At 40.2% G+C, this 21495-nt stretch overlaps 1 protein-coding gene across 1 annotated transcript; it reads right to left on the bottom strand.

Annotated features, from left to right (window-relative positions):
- Window positions 1–1694: 1694 nt before the first annotated feature.
- Window positions 1695–17841, bottom strand: LOC132874421 (LETM1 domain-containing protein 1-like). The gene is made up of 9 exons (XM_060910593.1): window positions 17444–17841; window positions 16636–16754; window positions 15901–16016; window positions 14015–14097; window positions 9490–9673; window positions 8437–8538; window positions 5022–5174; window positions 4489–4585; window positions 1695–2481 (listed from the first exon to the last, which is right to left on the bottom strand). Exons 1-9 carry the CDS (start codon window positions 17512–17514, stop codon window positions 2411–2413), a joined length of 996 nt encoding a protein of 331 aa, XP_060766576.1. The 5' UTR covers window positions 17515–17841; the 3' UTR covers window positions 1695–2410.
- Window positions 17842–21495: the final 3654 nt, after the last annotated feature.

Here is a 21495-nt window from a genome sequence, read left to right as displayed (position 1 = left end):
TATCCCATCTGTGAAACATGGTGGCGGTGGTATCATGGTTTGGGCCTGTTTTGCTGCATCTGGGCCAGGACGGCTTGCCATCATTGATGGAACAATGAATTCTGAATTATACCAGCGAATTCTAAAGGAAAATGTCAGGACGTCTGTCCATGAACTGAATCTCAAGAGAAGGTGGGTCATGCAGCAAGACAACGACCCTAAGCACACAAGTCGTTCTACCAAAGAATGGTTAAAGAAGAATAAAGTTAATGTTTTGGAATGGCCAAGTCAAAGTCCTGACCTTAATCTAATGGAAATGTTGTGGAAGGACCTGAAGCGAGCAGTTCATGTGAGGAAACCCACCAACATCCCAGAGTTGAAGCTGTTCTGTACGGAGGAACGGGCTAAAATTCCTCCAAGCCGGTGTGCAGGACTGATCAACAGTTACCGCAAACGTTTAGTTGCAGTTATTGCTGCACAAGGGGGTCACACCAGATACTGAAAGCAAAGGTTCACATACTTTTGCCACTCACAGATATGTAATATTGGATCATTTTCCTCAAATAAATGACCAAGTAAATAAATGACTAAATGGCTGGGTTCTCTTTATCTACTTTTAGGACTTGTGTGAAAATCTGATGATGTTTTAGGTCATATTTATGCAGAAATATAGAACATTCTAAAGGGTTTACAAACTTTCAAGCACCACTCTGTGTGTATATATATATATATATATATATGTATATGTGTGTGTGTGTGTGTATATATATGTATATATGTGCTCAGCATAAATGAGTGCACCCCCTTTGAAAAGTAACATTTTAAACAATATCTCAGTGAACACAATTTCCAAAAAGTTGACAAGACAAAGTTTAATAGAACATCTGTTTAACTTATAATGTGAAAGTAAGGTCAGTAATATAACTTAAATTACACATTTGTTCAGTTTTACTCAAATTAGGGTGGTGCAAAAATGAGTACACCCCACAACAAAAACTACTACATGTAGTACTTTGTATGGCCTCCATGAATTTTAATGACAGCACCAAGTCTTCTAGGCATGGAATGAACAAGTTGGCGACATTTTGCAACATCAATCTTTTTCCATCCTTCAACAATGACCTCTTTCAGTGACTGGATGCTGGATGGAGAGGAGGGATGTACTCATTTACGCTGAGCACTGTATATATGTGTGTGTATATGTATGTATATATGTTGTTTAGGAGGTTTGGTCAAAAATACAAATATATTATTTTTGTAACTTTTTCTAATAAACATCCATTCCAGTTAAAACCTCAGTGAATTTTTGTTTAATAATACTTGACAATGAGCTTTTTTTTTTCTTTAACATACTAGTATTTCTACTCATGTCCATCTAACAGCTCCATCATCATCAGGGTTATCACAGCACTATTATCTCTTGAAGCCTGATCAGAAGAACTCACAGGAGCTGCTGCTGCTCACTGGAATGAACAATGTAATTTAGAAAGTGCTGAGTAAACACTAAAGACAGCAATATTTATAAATAGATAAATAAATGTAACAGGGAACCTAGAATGTTTTTTGTACATAAGCAGTTTGATACCTTTGTGCTGTACTGCTGGGAAATGATATTAAAATATAAAAATGTTAAAAACAATAGCTTGCTAACTTGTGTTTAACAAATTCTAACAGAAGCAATATATATTAAAAAAAAAAAAAAAAAAAAACCACACTGACTTCTGAGCTGATTTTATTTTTTTTTCCTCAAAAGGCCACACAAAAATAACAATTATTACAAAAAAAATCCCAATAATTCAAAACAATTCAAAATGGAAATCAAAAAGAAGTAATCTGAGATTAAATAAGGACAGATACGAGGTTGGATTGTAATCACAGGCAGCAGGCATGTCGGAGCTGTACAAAACTGGATATGAACGTGAATAATTATGATAAAGTGCAAAACAAATACATTAAATGGCATTTAGCATACGCTCTTGTCCAGACTGACGTACAGCACACCCAGTGCAGTTGGGTGCCTTGCTCAAGGGCACTTCAGCCATTCCTGTTGGTCCACAGAATTGAACCAGCAACCTTTTGGTCCTAAAGCTGCTTCTCTAACCATTAGGCCATGGATTCCCTATACACCACACAATGTTAATGCTGTAAAAATACTTCTGTATACGGTTTCCAAAAACAAAAATTTCTGCACAGATTGTGCTTTAAATAACCCTAAAGTGAGTCACTTTATGCAAATGACTTTAAACATTTAGGCTGTAAATGCTGCAAACTGGTTTGGCAGTGAGCATTAAACAGAAATGTGCGTGGAATGCTCTGCTGGGGGGAAAAAGAGAAGCAGGTGTGTAAACGAAGTGAAGAATCAGGCGAGTCGAGGTGAAGAGGTTCTTTAGTAAACAGGAGGAAGGAGATGTGATATGAGGATGTGTTTCATTCACTTGGTCACAGGTGGGTAATTGAACGTGAGCAGCGTCATACTGTGCAGTAACAGAGAGGTTTCTGATTCTGTGGAGTGAGAACAAATGGAGGACTTCAGGAAAATCAGCTAATACTTCAGAATAAAGCTGTAGTATTTAAACATGCAAGAATTTTCTCATGTGCATTTCATCAGGTGTAAAATATATTTAATTCTTGAATGATTTGGTTTTTAATGACTGAGTTAGTTTAGTTTATTTGATTCATCACATGGGGCAGCATGGTGGTGTAGTGGTTAGCGCTGTCGCCTCACAGCAAGAAGGTCCGGGTTCGAGCCCCGTGGCCGGCGAGGGCCTTTCTGTGTGCAGTTTGCATGTTCTCCCCGTGTCCGCGTGGGTTTCCTCCGGGTGCTCCGGTTTCCCCCACAGTCCAAAGACATGCAGGTTAGGTTAACTGGTGACTCTAAATTGAGCGTAGGTGTGAATGTGAGTGTGAATGGTTGTCTGTGTCTATGTGTCAGCCCTGTGATGACCTGGCGACTTGTCCAGGGTGAACCCCGCCTTTCGCCCGTAGTCAGCTGGGATAGGCTCCAGCTCGCCTGCGACCCTGTAGAACAGGATAAAGCGGCTACAGATAATGAGATGAGATAACAGAATAACATGGGAAGAAAAAAAAAAAAGGTTTGTGACAGGAGAAAAATACAGAGTGAAGCTCCAAGTGATTTTCAACCCTGACATACACCAAAAGATTAAAAATAAAATGTACAACACAAGTACAAAAGAAAAACTTAAAAAAGGAATAAAAGAATTAAACAAAGGTACTTTGCAATAATCATTTTTATAGTGGCCGGTATAACACATGAAATGATTACTGAAAAATACTTTTGTTTAATTCTTTTTAAGTTTTTCTGACTGATTCATCTCTTTTATTGGCTGAATGACTCTCGTGTTGAGTAATGAGCCTTTTATGGGGCGGACATTTCAAAAAGGAACTTGGCTGAGAGAACTGAGGAAATAACGAGCCTTCAATCTCATCCACACAGGGCGGGTGGAGCTGCAGGCTTTCACACCAGATAAACAGGAGGCACGCTGGAGAGATGATCAGAGACCAAAATGAATCGATGAAACAAATGGAATCAGATGTGGCTCCTACTCAGGTGGACTGAAAGCCTGCAGACTGAAAACCCCTGGACTAAATGTACTGTATATTTAACAATTATTCCACAAAATCGAATCGTACATGAGCCGATAGCCGATGAGGCACGTAGCATCGAGTTGTCTATAATCCATGTACGACAAGATTGAGTGGAATGACTTTTATTCTATCCACCTTCACTGGATTTTGAGAAACAGAGCATTTTTATTTTTTGCAAATTCGATAAATAATAACTTTATACAAAACAGCAGACAAAATCATTTCCGCTTAGAATGTAAACAATCCGGCGAAATGACAGAAGCAATTTGTGAAAAATGCGATAATAATTCTTGAAAAATAAAACAAGATACATTCTTACCATCAAATATTTTCATTCCATATTTTGTTGCTTTTTTATTTTTTGGGGTTTTGTTTTCGAGTAGAGTTTTTATTTCGTCCTTGGTTGCTTCAGCAACACGCTCTGCCATTTGTTTTCTCTACACATTGTATATGAGCTAATAGCCTAGTAGGACAGTAACCAATCAGAGCACGCGATTGTTCATATCCAGTGAATGGGGCTAGAATAAAAATGTATACTCAATGTATACTAAATGGGCTAAAAAAAAATCTTGATAGGAGTATATTACACAGTCACGCAAAGATATGAAGTTTATGTTCTCATGTTGAAAACATTTTGTATTTATGGAAATATACATTTGCCACTCGAAGATAAACTTCATATCCTCTATGTATCCCATGACTTTTTTTTAAAAATACAATTCTTGTAATTCTCACTGAAACATCATCCATTTTTAGAAAGCACTAGAACTATCTGTATTACCCATAATCCACAAGGAGTGCATGTTCGTTATAAACGAGTCAATTTACAAATACACCTTTGAAACAGTTGTTGCTGGACTCTATTTTTGTATGGTTAAAGAGCACATACTGTACACGACTGACCTTTGACCTTTGTGGAGAGCTCGAGCCACTGACGAAGCCACTCTTCACACTGACTGGAGGTCAGCTGACTGGCGTTCACTCCTCGAAGGTCACATGCCTAGCCATCAAATATTAAAGTTACTCTCAAATAAAGAAACGTCTCCTCAGTGATGCAGAAGAAAATTATAAAACAAACAAAAAAAAAACCTAGTGCAATCCAAGTATATTAATATACAGCTGTTTGCAAAAAATTTTGGCACCCATGTTAAAATAATATCCTTTGTTCCATTTCTGTGTAAAGAATGTCATGAAAATTTTGCAAGATCAATGTGCACTTTACTGATTTAAAGCAGAAACCCTGGTGTGTGTGAGATGAGGTCTAGCAAATGGAAGATTTATTTACATCGGCTACATAATATCATAAACAATGTGATTTAGAGCTGTTTAAATCTAATACAATGCTCCTCCTGTTGAGGAGTCAATTATGGGTGCCAAAACTTTTTATACAGAAAATGTCAGACTGTTTATGTAGAAATAGAGCGAGAAGTTCAGACTTGTCTCATTTCTTCCTCGGTGAGCTGATTGAGCCCGAGATGCTGCAGGGCGCGGTCCAGATACAGCAGGTCCAGAGCTTTGGTGGTCAGCCGCCTCCGCACCAGGAAACTGGGAAACCACACGATTACAGGGAACTGAGAACCTAACAATCTCTGGATAAGAGAGAGAGAAAACAAACAAAAAAGGTTGCATAAAAATGAGAAAGACAAAAAGATTAAATTTTACAGCTTTGTATCAATTCACAGTGGAATTTATTTTTTTCTAGTTTATAACATTATATCATGATATTACTAATGATGAGCTCATCTTCTTGCTCCTAATTCCTTGCAATTTCCCAGAAATCATCAGTTTCCTTTGAAGCAATATTCAAATCAATCAATCAATCAATTAATCAATCAATCAATTCCTCTGATTCATGCATTCTTGTATTCATTTTTCTCTTTCAAAAACATTTTAAAAACCATGTTATTTAAAAAAGAGAAACGTGTGTAATCACAGATACGGTGAATTTTCCTGCAAGGAGACGTTTCTTTAACATTTACGGAAGGAGTCTACAGGGTAAAGCTGTAACTTTAAAGCTAGACTTCCTTTCAGATTTTTCAAGTGTAGGTCATAAAAAGAATTTTCCCCAACACCCAATTATTTTTGTTTAATGACTGAAAGCTACTGAATTTGAATCGCAGACTTCCAATTTTATTAGTTTTTTTAAAAATGGAACAATTAATGAATTTAAAGCCACATGGGCCTAAATTCTCCACTATTTTTTTCCTGCTTGACCATGACCCAATTCAAGATACTACGTCATGCATCACGTGGTGGGCTTTCCCCGTTCACGCAAGGCATTGTGGGATACAAATTTGAAACAGGAGAGAAAAACGGAGGACGTGAGTGTGCGAATGAAACGTGAAAGAGCGACTACAGTAACAGAAAGAAAGTGAGAAGAAAAGACGTTATGTTCTATATGAAGGAAAGGAAACGCAGGACCAAACTAATAAATATGGGCGCTCAGCGAGCACCTCGGCGTGATCAGCTGTTCGTTTAGTGACAGAATGATGGAACTGTCAGTGCACGCTCAAAGGTAAACCTGTAGATGGCAGTAATGCAGCACTGTGGATGCCAGCTGCCATAAAACCCAAAAGAAGGAGGTAAACCTGCGCATGCGCACACGGACTTCCTCTGTCTGCTTGACTGCGCCAAAGCGAGCGAGTTCATGCACATTATTTGCTTTAATCCCCTCAAATTAAATAACTTCCCAGCCACAGAATGGCCTGATATTTTGTGAAATATTACAGAAATGAACATTGACCACATTTCAGACGGAACTAAACCTCACTGATTTTATGAAATCGAAAGGCTGTCTAGCTTTAAGTTTTCTGACATCTTTGCAGTTTCTCAGTAACATGACAATCTCTTTTTTTTTAATTAACTTAAAGAGAGAGAGAAAAAAATAAAGAGGCTGGTGAGGGAATGACTGTTTGTAGCTGCTATATAACTACTACTACTAATAATAATAATAATAATAACAGTTTAATATCAGAGTTTCCACAAATACGGCTCTTCACCTGATATAAAAGCGAAATATACAGACTCTACTAATATTAAAAATCCTAAATACTAATTGTTAAGCTTATAATACTAAATATAAAAGATAAGAAAATTTCCTAGCCTGAGATTCAAAAAAACAAAACAAGGATTGTTCTAAGGATTTCATAGGTTTCTCTAGAGAAAGTCCAAAAAGTGAGAGAGAACAGGAACCAACTTTGGCCCTTTTCCACTACCCTTTTTCAGCTCACTTCAGCTCGCTTCAGCCCGACACGGCTCGCGTTTCGACTACCAAAAACCGGCACGACTCAGCTCGCTTCAGCCCTGCTTAGCCCCTAAAACTCGCACCGTTTTGGAGTAGGGCTGAAGCGAGCCAAGCCGTGCCGAGTGAGGTTGGGGGCGTGAGCAGACACTCCCCTGTGCACTGATTGGTGAGGAGGAGTGTCCTCACATGCCCACACACGCCCCGCGAGCGCGCTGGGATCTGTAAACACCGCAAACCCGGAAGAAGGAGAATTACGAATTACAAGAATTTCTGAAGCCTTATGCGCCTCGCCTCATCTATACGCTCTTGCCAGTATCTGTTGGCGTTGTCGGTGACAACAAGCCACAGCACCAAGACCAGCAACACTAACGACTCCATGTCCTCCATGTTTATTGTTTACTATCCGGGTCGTGAGACTACCGCTTAAAAGATAACTGAATCAGTGACATACAGAGCATCGTGGACGAGTTCGCGGAGCGCAAGGCTCGCCGTATGCCCTTCAAATAATGCGCGCAGTAGGCTATTGATGTTTTATTATGAGCCATGTACAGTATGTCGCCTAATGTTTTTTTGTTTCTGAGTTACATGTTCGTTTGAAGGACTTAATGTACAAAATAACATAGTTGCACCCCGGAGTGTTGAAATTGGTAAACACAGTGCATTCAGTGAGGTTTGCACCGCCCTCCTTTTATTTCTGACTCTTCCTGTCACCGTTGCAACCTCTGAGCGCTCATTCGTATGCCCTTCAAATAATGTGCGCAGTATAGGCTATTGATGTTTTATTATGAGCCATGTACAGTATCCTAATGTTTTTTGTTTCTGAGTTACATGTTCGTTTGAAGGACTTGATGTACTAAATAACATAGTTGCACCCCGTAGTGTTGAAATTGGTAAACACCGCAGTTGCGGACATTTTGTAGCCTAAAATGATGTTATGATAAGCTTTAATAAAGGGCCCGGTCATTTGCCCCGCCCCCGGCCCGGCTCTGACTTGTTCCGCCACTGTCACTGATGTCACTGTTTGCGCTGCTTAACGACATCACGTGACGTCCACCCACTTTCGCTAACTCCACCCAATGTGTCCACCCACTTCCAGCCAGCACGGTTCAGCGCGGTTGTAGTCGAAATGCAACTCCAACAGCCCCGCTCAGCTCGACTCAGCTCGACACGGCACGGCTCAGCCGCGTTTGTAGTGGAAAAGCGGCACTTGTCTCTCTGACATTAAATGCAACTATAAACTAATAAAAAATATGATACGTCATTCTTTAATAAATAAAGAATTGAGATATTGGGCAAATTTCTATGGTATTAGAGGAATAAAACTCTTCAGGAAGTGCTGAAATGGAAAAGTAATCAACTTCAGGATGGTAACAGTAACTCCGCTCTATCACACCAACCTGATATCGATTATTTTCCTTAAACAGCATGACACGGAGGAGTATAGATATGTATTTTCTAACATTTTAATAATTCATGATTTATGAATTGCTTCAGTATTTTAAAATATTCTGATTGTGAGTGTACTCTTCTCTCGTTTTGGCCAGAAGTGTAAAAAGAATCCAGTGTTAAAAAGCCACATGTGAGAGTCTCGCTGCAAATCTACTGACCAGATGACGAGGACTGAGACACTGCATTTCCAGTGGAGGAGACCTGAAGAGGTCTCGTACAGCGTGCACCTCAGAGACTCTTGGGTGTGTCCCAGCCTGAACCTGTGGAACAAATCAAACATTACGCTCTGCCTTGATGTTACAGTTCATCTGCAATGGCTGTATTTTCTGGACTAGAAGTAAATTGCAGTTTCATAACCCGAATGCCTTTTCTATTTTTTAATTTAACTTCTTTATCTCATTGTAGTGCTGAGCATTAAATCACCAAATACTGATTAAAAATATAATCCAATATCAAATACTATAATCAAGACTATTCTAGTAATCCTACTTGTATGGAAAAGCAATAAAATATACCGTATGTATATTGGTCCCTTTTATGTTTTTATTTTAGAATTTATTATTTTTATTTTAGAATGGTGCGAAAAATAAAAAACATCGAGTGAGCGAGAAACAGTTCTGTGGGTGGAAACAAACGCATTGTTGATTAGCGAGGGTCAGAGGAAAATGACCAGAATGGTTCGAGCTTTTTTTTTTTTTGCCAGGAAGGATATAGTAACTCATATAATCACTCTTTACAACTGTGGTGAGCAGAAAAGCATCTCAGCATGCAACAGCAGAAAGAACAACACATTGGGTTCCGCTCCTGCAGCCAAGAACAGGGATCTTACAATCAACAAGTTCCTATTAAAGTGGCTGGGGAGTGCAAGTATTGTATCTGATTATGACTGTAAATATAATTCCTTCATCAGTAAATATATGTGAATCACAACCAAATACATTATTTATATTGCAATATATGTTTAAATACAGATCAAATGCTAAAATGCAGCTACAAACTAATCATCTAGAGCTCCCAAGCGCTTTATAAGAACACATTTTCAAAACTATATCGATAATTAATTATTATTTCCTTTTTGCATTACTCATGAATACGATGCCGTGGTTGAAAACAGAAACATCCCTCAGTCAAGGATTTATTCTTAAAAACTGGACAACCTCAAATCGTTGCATATTATAAAATATATTTAGCGAGTAAAACCCTCTCAGAACCTTGGAGCACAGGTTGAGGAGGTTCCTCCGATGCCACACGCTCACATATGGCACAATCAACACCAAGCTGTGCAGGATCTTCGCCTGACACCGAGAACGCTTTATGTGGTCAATCATCTGGAACTTTCTCTGCTGCTGTGGCGTCCAGAAATGTCGAAACAAAAGCTGACGTGGAAACAAACACCTGCAGAGGAAAATAAAATGAAGTGAGGGCTTTCAGAAGACACTCTCGCACCTTCATTAAGATGTGTATTCATATGGACTCATACAACAGTGACTCAGGAATCAAGCTCTTTTACTGATGAGAGAAAAGTGGCTTTAATTAAGCTTTAAACTGCTGACGTGTCTTTCAGGAACGAGTCGGCTCTTTGAGTCGACTCTTTTACTTGAACACTGAGAGCCGACTTGCATATACAGTGTTTAAGGAGTTGATTAATTATTTGTTTGTAGAATTAGGTTGCATGTGTTTTATTTATTTGTTTGTTTGTAGAAGTAAGCTATGCTTTTACTCTTGAAGTGTAAATTAATCAAATGCTTCCTTTGAAATCTCTTTACACCATGTGAGCTGTTCATTAGCTGTTTGTTTTAAATTATTTACATTCATTTGATGTAATTATATTTTGCTAAGTAAAAGCTAGAATAAGAATTAATCAATAAATTCCAGCCAGAGTTTGGCAAAGAAGAAAATCAACGAGTCGAAATACTGCAAAAATTTCCTGTTTTGAATGAAAAAATGACAATGAGACGTTTGGGAGTCGATTCTTATTGGTGAACCGAACCAAATGATCCACCTCACTGAAGGTTCCCGTTCCGAATTTCAAAACACTTAACTCCAAACACCGCACACTGGCGACATCTGGTGGTGAAATGTGTGTAGGTGCACCAGGTAAAAATAATAACAGATAAAATAAAATAAACTCAAAAATACTAGCTCTTGAAACTTAGGGTGTTTTCACACTTGGTCCCTTTCAGCCATCTAACCGAACTCAGATCGATGACTCAGCATTTTTTGCGCATATGTGAACACTCCAACCGTACCCAGACCCCTTTAAAGCAAACCGAACTGAGACCACCTCAGGAGGTGGTCTCAGTACGGTTCGCTAAAAATCAACGGTACGGTTCGCCTAATCTGCGCATTGTGAACAAAAAGCGCACCGGGTTCACTTTGCCTTTTTCACTGTAGTTTACCTTCTTTGTTTGCCGTAGTTGGTCACGTGACTGTAGCAGGGAAACTCAACTTCCTTTTGGAACTTACCACAGCCGCTGGAATAAATTTATTTTCCTTAATCCGCACTATTTTGATCAAAGAATACAGCAGGGCAAGCATGGCAGCAGACATTTTGATTCAAGAGAAAATCACCCAGAATTCCGTGCACTGGGGGTCTGAGGGCTCTAGAGGACCTGGTGTGAACAGAAAGAGGACTGAGGCCCCATCAAAGCTTAACTGGACCAGAAAGAGAACCCAGTCCTCTTTGTAATAAATTCACAGTGTGAACACAAAAAGAACCGAGTTCTTTTTCTGTTGGTCCACTTTTTGGTCCACTTAAAGAGGACTGAGGGTGTTTTCACACCTGGTCCCCTTTAAAGGAACCAGACTCAGTCCTCTTTAAGTGGACCAACAGAAAAAGAACTCGGTTCTTTTTGTGTTCACACTGTGAATTTATTACAAAGAGGACTGGGTTCTCTTTCTGGTCCAGTTAAGCTTTGATGGGGCCTCAGTCCTCTTTCTGTTCACACCAGGTCCTCTAGAACCCTCAGACCCCCAGTGCACGGAATTCTGGGTAATTTTCTCTTGAATCAAAATGTCTGCTGCCATGCTTGCCCTGCTGTATTCTTTGATCAAAAGAGTGCGGATTAAGGAAAATAAATTTATTCCAGCGGCTGTGGTAAGTTCCAAAAGGAAGTTGAGTTTCCCTGCTACAGTCACGTGACCAACCATGGCAAACGAAGGTTAAACTACAGTGAAAAAGGCGAAGTGAACCCGGTGCGCTTTTTGTTCACAATGTGCAGATTAGGCGAACCGTACCGTTGATTTTTAGTGAACCGTACTGAGACCACCTCCTGAGGTGGTCTCAGTTCGGTTCGCTTTAAAGGGGTCTGGGTACGGTTGGAGTGTTCGCATATGCGCAAAAAATGCTGAGGTCATCGATCTGAGTTCGGTTAGATGGCTGAAAGGGACCAAGTGTGAAAACACCCTTAAATGTGCTCACATTCATTCATTCATTTATTGAAGACTAGTCTTAAAATTAACAACAACAAAAAAAACCTAAAACCGACTTGAAATTTTAAGCCTCCTTTAATCCAAAGCTCTTTAGAAACCAACAAGGGGTGTGTTTGTGTGTAGATCACAGACCACAGCATCTAACGAACTGTGGGTGTGAAGTCCAGAGATAGGAGCAGTGCGTTAGTCTGATCGCTGTGTGTCTGCTCAGCTTAGAAACAATATTCATGTTCTGAATGCAACGCTGATGTATTTACAGTATATTGTGTATGGAATTTCTGAACTCTTTTACTCAGTTTTAAAATAAATATCAGCAGAAGGCACATCATGTGATCTGCAGGAAATCTACACCAAGATTTTTTTTCAATAAAAGTTATGATAAAAGATCAAAGGCTTGTACAATTGCCATAAATTTCAGGTTCAGACTCTCATAAGCACTGAGCAGTCATGAAACTCTTGCTTTACTTTACTGTTCTTCTCTCTGTCATAAAAAGCTTCGATCGTAAACAAAGTAAAAATGTGACAAAAAGAGAAAGAATTAAAAAATATATATTTATGAATAAATGCCAAATCTGTCTGAAATCAGTCAGCATAAAAAAACAAGAAATTAAAAATGCAGGACTTATGGTCCAAAATGGGTTGTTTGTTCTTTCTGTCTTTATTTAATTTAACAGGGACACATTAACCTACACCAGTGTTTATAATGGAAGTGTGTCTGAGTTAGATAGATTTAATTTGGTTGATATTTGAGGGGAAAAAAAAAAAAATCTGTTTCATCAAATCACTTTCCAACCTGTTCACAGCGTTCTCATCTTCAAACTGACCCTGAAAGCAGGTGGAGCGATTCCCATCTCTGATCTCTTCTAATCATCTCACTTCTGAGTGAACACCCCTGATAACTCCATACTGCAGTGTATACAGAGTATAAAACCCCAGTACACACACCATCAGCCTCATGAGGAGTTTATTCAGAAACTGTTCACGGGGCTTTTATACAAGAAATGTGTCCTTGATGAAAATCCAGCTAGTCTGGAAATAAATATTCGTATTGTATCCTACATGAGTTTGTTGAAATTTAAGTCATTAAATGGAGATCAGCTGTGTGATGAACGCGTCTGTGGGATGACCACAGACCATAAGCAGTGATCTTAAATGGTCAGCGCATATTGACTCAATAACAACCAAAGCTGCCAAGAGACTTTATCTCTTAAGACAACTTAAGCACGCGGGAATAGCCCCCAGCGACCTTGTTTTGTTCTATTGCAGTGTCATTAGATCAGTTTTAGAATATGCATGCCAGGTATTTCATTGTAATCTACCATTATATCTCTCGGATGAAACTGAGCGCATTCAGCGTCGCGCATTGCGCATAATTTTTCCTGCCTGTAGTTACAGTGAAGGCCTAGTTAAAGCTGGCCTTCCATCTTTATATGACAGAAGAAGTCAATTGTGCAAGGAACTATTTAGCAACATTGAGCAGGGTGACCACAAACTATGTCACCTTTTACCGGATCGTTCTCGTCGGAATTATCATCTCAGATCCAATCGCAAGTTTGTTGTGCCCGTTTGCAAGACCAACAGATACCGAGATAGTTTTATCATTAGTCACTGTATATAGTTTTTATGGTCTCATTTTTATTTTCAACTTTTGTCATATTATCTCATCTCATCTCATTATCTCTAGCCGCTTTATCCTTCTACAGGGTCGCAGGCAAGCTGGATCCTATCCCAGCTGACTACGGGCGAAAGGCGGGGTACACCCTGGACAAGTCGCCAGGTCATCACAGGGCTGACACATAGACACAGACAACCATTCACACTCACATTCACACCTACGCTCAATTTAGAGTCACCAGTTAACCTAACCTGCATGTCTTTGGACTGTGGGGGAAACCGGAGCACCCGGAGGAAACCCACGCGGACACGGGGAGAACATGCAAACTCCGCACAGAAAGGCCCTCGCCGGCCCCGGGGCTCGAACCCGGACCTTCTTGCTGTGAGGCGACAGCGCTAACCACTACACCACCGTGCCGCTTGTCATATTATAATATTTAAATTTTATATTTAATGCATATATATTTGTGTAAATATTCACGTAATTCAGTCTTTCGACTGCAAAGTGTTTTTGAAATAAACGGTCTATCATTTCATCATCATATCATCATCATCATGAAACACATCCCTGAAATTTGGTTGTAAATTTAAATCTGTTATATTGCTATGAAAATATTTAATTAAAAAACAAACAAACAAACAAACAAACAAACTGATAAATGAGGATCATTATCCCAAAAACTCACTCACATGAGGATGAGCACAAAGCCGATGGCGAATGGAGGAAGTGAGATCACCAGCAGTGGGACGGCTTTAATCATGTCGCGTCGAAACTGAAACAGAGGGAAAAACAAAAACACTGAAGACGGATCAGCAGTGTGTGTGCGCACGAGTGAGAAAGGTGAAATAGCTACTAGTAAATCTGTTATAGCAGGATGAATGAAAATCCTGATCATACATGAAGGAAAGACCTTTTTTTCTACAGTACAAGAAATTTACTGAAATCCTGTAAAACTTCACTCCACTAGACGACTGTCTTCAGCACACCGGTCACATCAGAATCAGATGATACAGAAAATAAAATGCTGGATCGTATCGTCTCTAGTTTTAATAATCAGGGACGTTCGCTGGGGTTCACTAATAATTTAAAGTGCATATCACGGGTAAATTCAGGAGCAAGATCAATGTAATTCTCCTATTTTATATTAAACTTTGGTCAAATATCTGTCACATTCTGCATTCTCTGCAATTTTTTTACCTTGCGCAATACCAGAAAAATTCAGTTGAAATCAAGCCATTTGAGGCAAATTGGTCCGCCTCTGAAAAAACTTGGATTTCCCGGCAAACATTGATTTTCGTGACATCGCGTGTGGGACGCCTCCCTCTGAATCCTACGTCAGCGCTGGTTTGTTTATGAGAAAACGACCTGGTGGTTTTCTGCAAATTTCTTCAACATTATTGCGTAATTATTAAAATGGTTAACAGATGTATCGTAGGAGGGTGTAGCAACACCAATCATGATGGGATTAGTACTCATCGTTTCCCAAAAGACCGGACAATGAGAGAGAAATGGGAGCGCTTGGTCTACACAGGCTGTGCACTGAAACCGTGCAAAGCTCGCGCAGCCTGCTGGCGCTTCTGCACGTGACGTCACGAATCTGGCCCCAGACTCCCTTGGGATTTTTCCAGAAGCGTTTTGAATTTTTATTTTTTTTCTGCTGTAGACAGATGGCCTTGTGCAAAATTACCCTTCTGGATGAGTGTGTAAAGGGACATACTTTCATATATAAAAAAAAAAAACCCGAAATTGGCCCAGAATATGCACTTTAAAGGAACAGTCCACCGTACTTCCATAATGAAATATGCTCTTATCTGAATTGAGACGAGCTGCTCCGTACCTCTCTGAGCTTTGCGCGACCTCCCAGTCAGTCAGACGCAGTCAGACGCGCGGTCACTCCTGTTAGCAATGTAGCTAGGCTCAGTATGGCCAACGGTATTTTTTGGGGCTGTAGTTAGATGCGACCAAACTCTTCCGCGTTTTTCCTGTTTACATAGGTTTATATGAGCAGTGATATGAAACAAGTTCAGTTACACAAATTGAAACGTGGCGATTTTCTATGCTATGGAAAGTGCGCACTATAATGACAGGCGTACTAACACCTTCTGCGCGCTTCGGCAGCGCATTGATACGGAGCTCAGATATCAATGCGCTGTCGAAGTGCGCAGAAGGTGTTAGTACGCCTGTCATTATAGTGCGCACTTTCCATAGCATAGAAAATCGCCACGTTTCAATTTGTGTAACTGAACTTGTTTCATATCACTGGTCATATAAACCTATGTAAACAGGAAAAACGCGGAAGAGTTTGGTCGCATCTAACTACAGCCCCAAAAAATACCGTTGGCCATACTGAGCCTAGCTACATTGCTAACAGGAGTGACCGCGCGTCTGACTGCGTCTGACTGACTGGGAGGTCGCGCAAAGCTTGGATAGGTACGGAGCAGCTCGTCTCAATTCAGACAATAGCATATTCATTATGGAAATACGGTGGACTGTTCCTTTAAACATGACAGAGACTTTAGACATCCAGAATATTTTCACTGCTTTGTATCGAAGTGTCTGAGAAACATGAACTTACCAGAATGAGCCTCTTCATTTCTCTATAAGGAAGCTCTCTGTAGTGGAGGTTTTTAGTCCACATGTTTCTCTTTATTCTACTAACTTCCTTCACATCTTCAAACAGGAGCTGAAATCCTGTAATTTAACAAAGAGATCAGAATAAACTTAAACATGTGGGCCGTGATGTGACGTACTGGAGTTTCTCTACAGAAATATTCCACATCAGTTTGAATCATGACAATTTGACTCTTATGCAGAATATTTTCTGCATAAAATGTCTACAGGTTAATTATTTTTTCCTTTTGAATATTAATCAGACTATAATATTATTCATCCATTTATTTACATACAGTAATATCTAGCTCAAATTTCTTTCTGTTCACTACAAGTGCTCACTTCATAAAGTACTGAAATTTAGATTTTTATTTCCAGTCTTTTATTTTCGGTTGACACAAGTCATTCTGTCACAATGAAGACGACACGTTGGACATTAAAATGTCAAATTTCTTGCCTGTAAACATTATAAACAACATTCGGACACCATTCAAAGACAGAAATACATTCTGACAGCTCTGATCATTCTGGATCAAAAGTCATAGAATAACATATAATAAAAAGGACACGTATCATGCATCATGATCTGTAAGGAATGGTTTAGAACTATGTGACCCCTGAATCACAACCTCTTTTTAAATGTAATTCCTGTATGTTGAGCTGGAGAGTCTTTCACAGCCGAGGATCAGGTCGTTCTTACCTTTCATCAGGGTGTGGTACAGGATGGAAAAGCGAGGAAATCGCTGCTCTAAGAAACGCTCACACTTTTTATTCACCTTCTGCAGAACTCCCAGTCTGACTGGAGACGTCGAGTACGGGCTAGGAGGAAAAATATTAATAAGTAAATAACAAGCAGGCATCTTCACTGTGATTCTTTTTTTTTTTCTTTTAATTTTTATATTTTTAAACTTCTCATTGTCAAAAGTGTATTATGCAAATTGCTTTAATGCATGTCTCATTTTGTAATCTTTTATACAAAGTAATTTGAGAGTTTGACTCAAAATGAAAGATGCAATGTTAAATAAGGATTATTATTATTATACTATTTTACTATTTGGCTGACAAGGTTACAGGCAGAGGTGGAAAAACCCGGGTGCAGAAAGTAAAAACCCTGCCACATTTTTTCTCCAGCCAATTCAATGAACCAGCTGATCCCAATGACCACATCCCCTCAGCCAGGTTGATGAGCTAATTGGTGAACTCACCTGTGTTGAGAGCACAGGCAGAAGGAAAACCTAAGCAGGACTTTTACTTTGTCAATCCAGTTTTTCCACCTCTGGTTACAGGCTCTGCATTTTTAAACAATTTTAAAGAATATACAGCATTTGAATAATGATGATCCTTCAGCAACCAGCAAAGTGTCAGCTTAGGTTTCTGAACTATAACTGCACTCGTAAACCTATGTGAATGTTTAATGTTAATGAACGCAGCATCCTGCCTTCCCAACATCCATACACAGCACGAGCATGCAGAGACCGGAAATGTTGTATTTTACACTCAAAAATTACCTGAACTGTAAGTTGACTTTCACTGTCCATTGCTCGTGGATAAAAACAGCTCGTTTGCAAAGTCGGAACATGTTTAAAAAGCGCAAGTGTTCTTCAAAATTTGGATTAATTCACCAAGACAGAACAGTGAAACGTCTGAATTCTTTTTTTTCCCCCCTCGGGAGCGTTCGAGCTACTCAACCTGCACCCGATTTGCGCAGAGTCAAAGGGGCCGTGCAGCCGTGTATCTTTATGGGCGTTTTTCCATTTGGAAACAACAAAACGCCTTCAAACTAAAATACAGAACTTTTAAAAGTTTATCTAGTTTAGTAAATTATTAAATGTATTATCTACGTCAAAGTGAAACAAGCATCGAATCCTTATTTAGCCGTTTCGCTCCATAACAGCCGTTTATTGAAAACGCGCCCTCTAGTGGCTGTCTGATGCATTGCAGTTCTGTTGTGTTACAACCGGAAGTGGATTACGTCAGAAATTAAAATAATTTGCAGCACAAACAAACAAATTGGAAGTAAACATTACATCTTTATTAATTATTATAATAGGTTTTATGTATATGGATAGCACTTATGTTTACTTTTTTATTTATTTGAGAAATGAGATGAGAAATGCTTCATTAACAAATACATCGCAGCCCCAACAGGCTGAATTGCGTATTACATAAATAATGGTAAATAAATATTAATTATGTATACAAATATTCAATAAAATTTTCCTGATCAATTTCAATTCAATTAATAAACCATAAAGTTTTTATGCTGTCTATCATTTGTTATGGAATTAAATGTTGACTTGCAAATGTCTTTATGATGTTCTTCTAAACGTTCTTGCAATGCCCCTTCGTACTCTTGTTTAGGACAAATTATCGATACCACACGTTTCTGTATTCGTTCGATTTTCTCAGTCAAGTATTTGGGTAACGAAGAATGAAAGACCGGCACAGCATAGTCCAGTACAGATCTAATGCATGATGTATAGGTTTTGAGTTCGTTGACTGGTACTTTGGCCCTCTTCAGTTGTATCAGGAAATAAATCCTTTTCGATGCTCGTTCGATGGTTTCGTTAACATGTTCATTCCATGAGAGATCACTACTAATTGTTATACCCAGAAGCTTTGCACTTTTGACCACTTCAAGAGGCTTGTCATTGACGATAATACTGCTAAACTCTTGCTGGCTCTTAGAGAAAGAGATTCGAAGTTCTTTGCATTTCTCTGAGTTAAGTTGGAATCTATTGACATCAGACCAGTGAGATACTTTGTGAACAATAGATTGCACATTGCTTGTTTGGCCCTTTGGTATTGTTTCCAATATCATCGTCACATCACATCACACACACATTATCTCTAGCCGCTTTATCCTTCTACAGGGTCGCAGGCAAGCTGGATCCTATCCCAGCCGACTACGGGCGAAAGGCGGGGTACACCCTGGACAAGTCGCCAGGTCATCACAGGGCTAACACATAGACACAGACAACCATTCACACCTATGGTCAATTTAGAGTCACCAGTTAACCTAACCTGCATGTCTTTGGACTGTGGGGGAAACCGGAGCACCCGGAGGAAACCCACGCGGACACGGGGAGAACATGCAAACTCCACACAGAAAGGCCCTCGCCGGCCCCGGGGCTCGAACCCAGGACCTTCTTGCTGTGAGGCGACAGCGCTAACCACTACACCACCGTGCCGCCCCCAATATCATCGTATCGTCGACAAATTTCCACATGTTAGAGTTATTAACTGTAAGATCGTTGATAGCAATAAGGAAGAGCCAAGGTCCCAGTTTTATCCCTTGAGGGACTCCAGATGGTACGGAGCCCCACTCAGAATAACAATCATCTGCTAGCTTAATTCTTTGGAAGCGTTCACATAAGAAGTCAATTATCCAATTCACAGCGCTATTGGGCAGGTCGAGTTTGCGCAGTTTCTGGATTAGTAAGCTGTGATCAATTAGATCGAACGTTTTCTTATAGTCAAAGAGAATCGTTCTCACTGTGGCCCCATTATCGTCAGTTTCAAGTGTCCATTTGTGAAGCATGTCCAGCAATGCAATCGTGGTACAAGATTTAGGTATTGCACCATATTGATGACAATCTATAACTTTCAGAACAGCAGGCTTAACATAGTCAGACACTATGATATCATCGGCGACTTTTGAGATGCACGATCTCATCTCATCTCATTATCTGTAGCCGCTTTATCCTGTTCTACAGGGTCGCAGGCGAGCTGGAGCCTATCCCAGCTGACTACGGGCGAAAGGCGGGGTTCACCCTGGACAAGTCGCCAGGTCATCGCAGGGCTGACACATAGACACAGACAACCATTCACACTCACATTCACACCTACGCTCAATTTAGAGTCACCAGTTAACCTAACCTGCATGTCTTTGGACTGTGGGGGAAACCGGAGCACCCGGAGGAAACCCACGCGGACACGGGGAGAACATGCAAACTCCACACAGAAAGGCCCTCGCCGGCCATGGGGCTCGAACCCGGACCTTCTTGCTGTGAGGCAACAGCGCTAACCACTACACCACCGTGCCACCCAAGATGCACGATGTTAATGAAATTGGTCGTAGATCTTTTCCCAAGTTCTGAATGATCTTTTTCTTTCGAAGAAGACACACGTTAGCTTGCTTCCACAAAGCGGGCAGACTTTGTTGTTCAAATGAAGAGTTCAAGATGACACTAATTGGAAAGGCTAGCAAATCAGCAAATTCCTTTAAAAACCAATTAGGAACTCCATCAGGACCAGAGGACTTTGAAGGGTTTAACTTTAACAACAGCGATAGAACGCTTGACTCAGACACATGGGGATAAACTGGACATTCCTCCAAGGGAAGTTTGCTCAGTGGTTTGAATGGCCGGTATTCCTCCAATGGCTCTAGGAATGCACTGCCAATTGCATTTGCAATTTCTTAGTGAGAAAGGGATTCCATTTCTTTGATAATTGCGTAATAAGATCTCTAGAAAGTTCTTTCATACCACCTAAATGTCTGATCTCTTTCCACCAGATTTTAGGATTTTGGCTTCTCATATGTTTCACTTTGGACTCATAAAAACCAGACTTACACACCTTTCTTTGTCTATTCACTGCATTCCTGTAATATCTGAACAAGGTAGAATTTGCACCATTAGTGGAGAACGCACGTTGTCTTTTCATGATTAGTGACTTTAGCTTTTGAGTCATCCGGGGAGGATCGGCTGTGTTCGCATAGATTTTCCTTACAGGCATTAGCAGGTCAAGACCAACATGGATTATTTCCTGAAATATCTGTAATTGGTCTTCACAATTTACAGAAGATGCAAATAATATTGACCAATCCACTGACTAATTATCTACCCATGGCGGCAATACAACTAGCTCTACGGTCCTGCCTGTAAATGACTTTTCATTTGTTTAAGGCCTTAGTCCTTAACTTTGGCAGTACCATTACAGTATTGTGGTCAGACAATCCAAAAGGTGGCAAGGTCACTGGAATATCGTAGAATTTGTACATGTTGGTAAGGACATAATCAAGTATGGCATCTTTACGGGGCGGCACGGTGGTGTAGTGGTTAGCACGGTTGCCTCACAGCAAGAAGGTTCTGGGTTCGAGCCCTGTGGCCGGCGAGGGCCTTTCTGTGTGGAGTTTGCATGTTCTCCCCGTGTCTGCGTGGGTTTCCTCCGGGTGCTCCGGTTTCCCCCACAGTCCAAAGACATGCAGTTAGGTTAATGTGGGGCGGCTTTGGGCTGAAGTGCCCTTGAGCAAGCTACCTAGCCCCTGACTGCTCCCCGGGCACTGTAGTGTGGCTGCCCGCTGCTCTGTGTGTGTGTGCGCATGTGTTCACTGCTTCAGATGGGTTAAATGCAGAGGATGAATTTCACTGTGCTTGAAGTGTGCATGAAACAAATAAAGGTTTCTTCTTCTTTCACTACTTGTCCGAGGTGAAAGTGTCTCTGTCTTGTCTTTGTGTCAAGGCGATTGAAGTCGCCAGCCACAATGAGGGCACAATTTGGAAATTCTGACTCAGCCAAAGTTAGGGATTGAAACAAATGATCACGAAAGTGATTGTCA

This window comes from Neoarius graeffei, chromosome 26 (assembly GCF_027579695.1).
Source record: "Neoarius graeffei isolate fNeoGra1 chromosome 26, fNeoGra1.pri, whole genome shotgun sequence".
Taxonomy (NCBI): Eukaryota; Metazoa; Chordata; class Actinopteri; order Siluriformes; family Ariidae; genus Neoarius; species Neoarius graeffei.
Note: the sequence above shows the minus strand (reverse complement) of the source record. Positions and strands in the feature narration are given on the sequence as shown.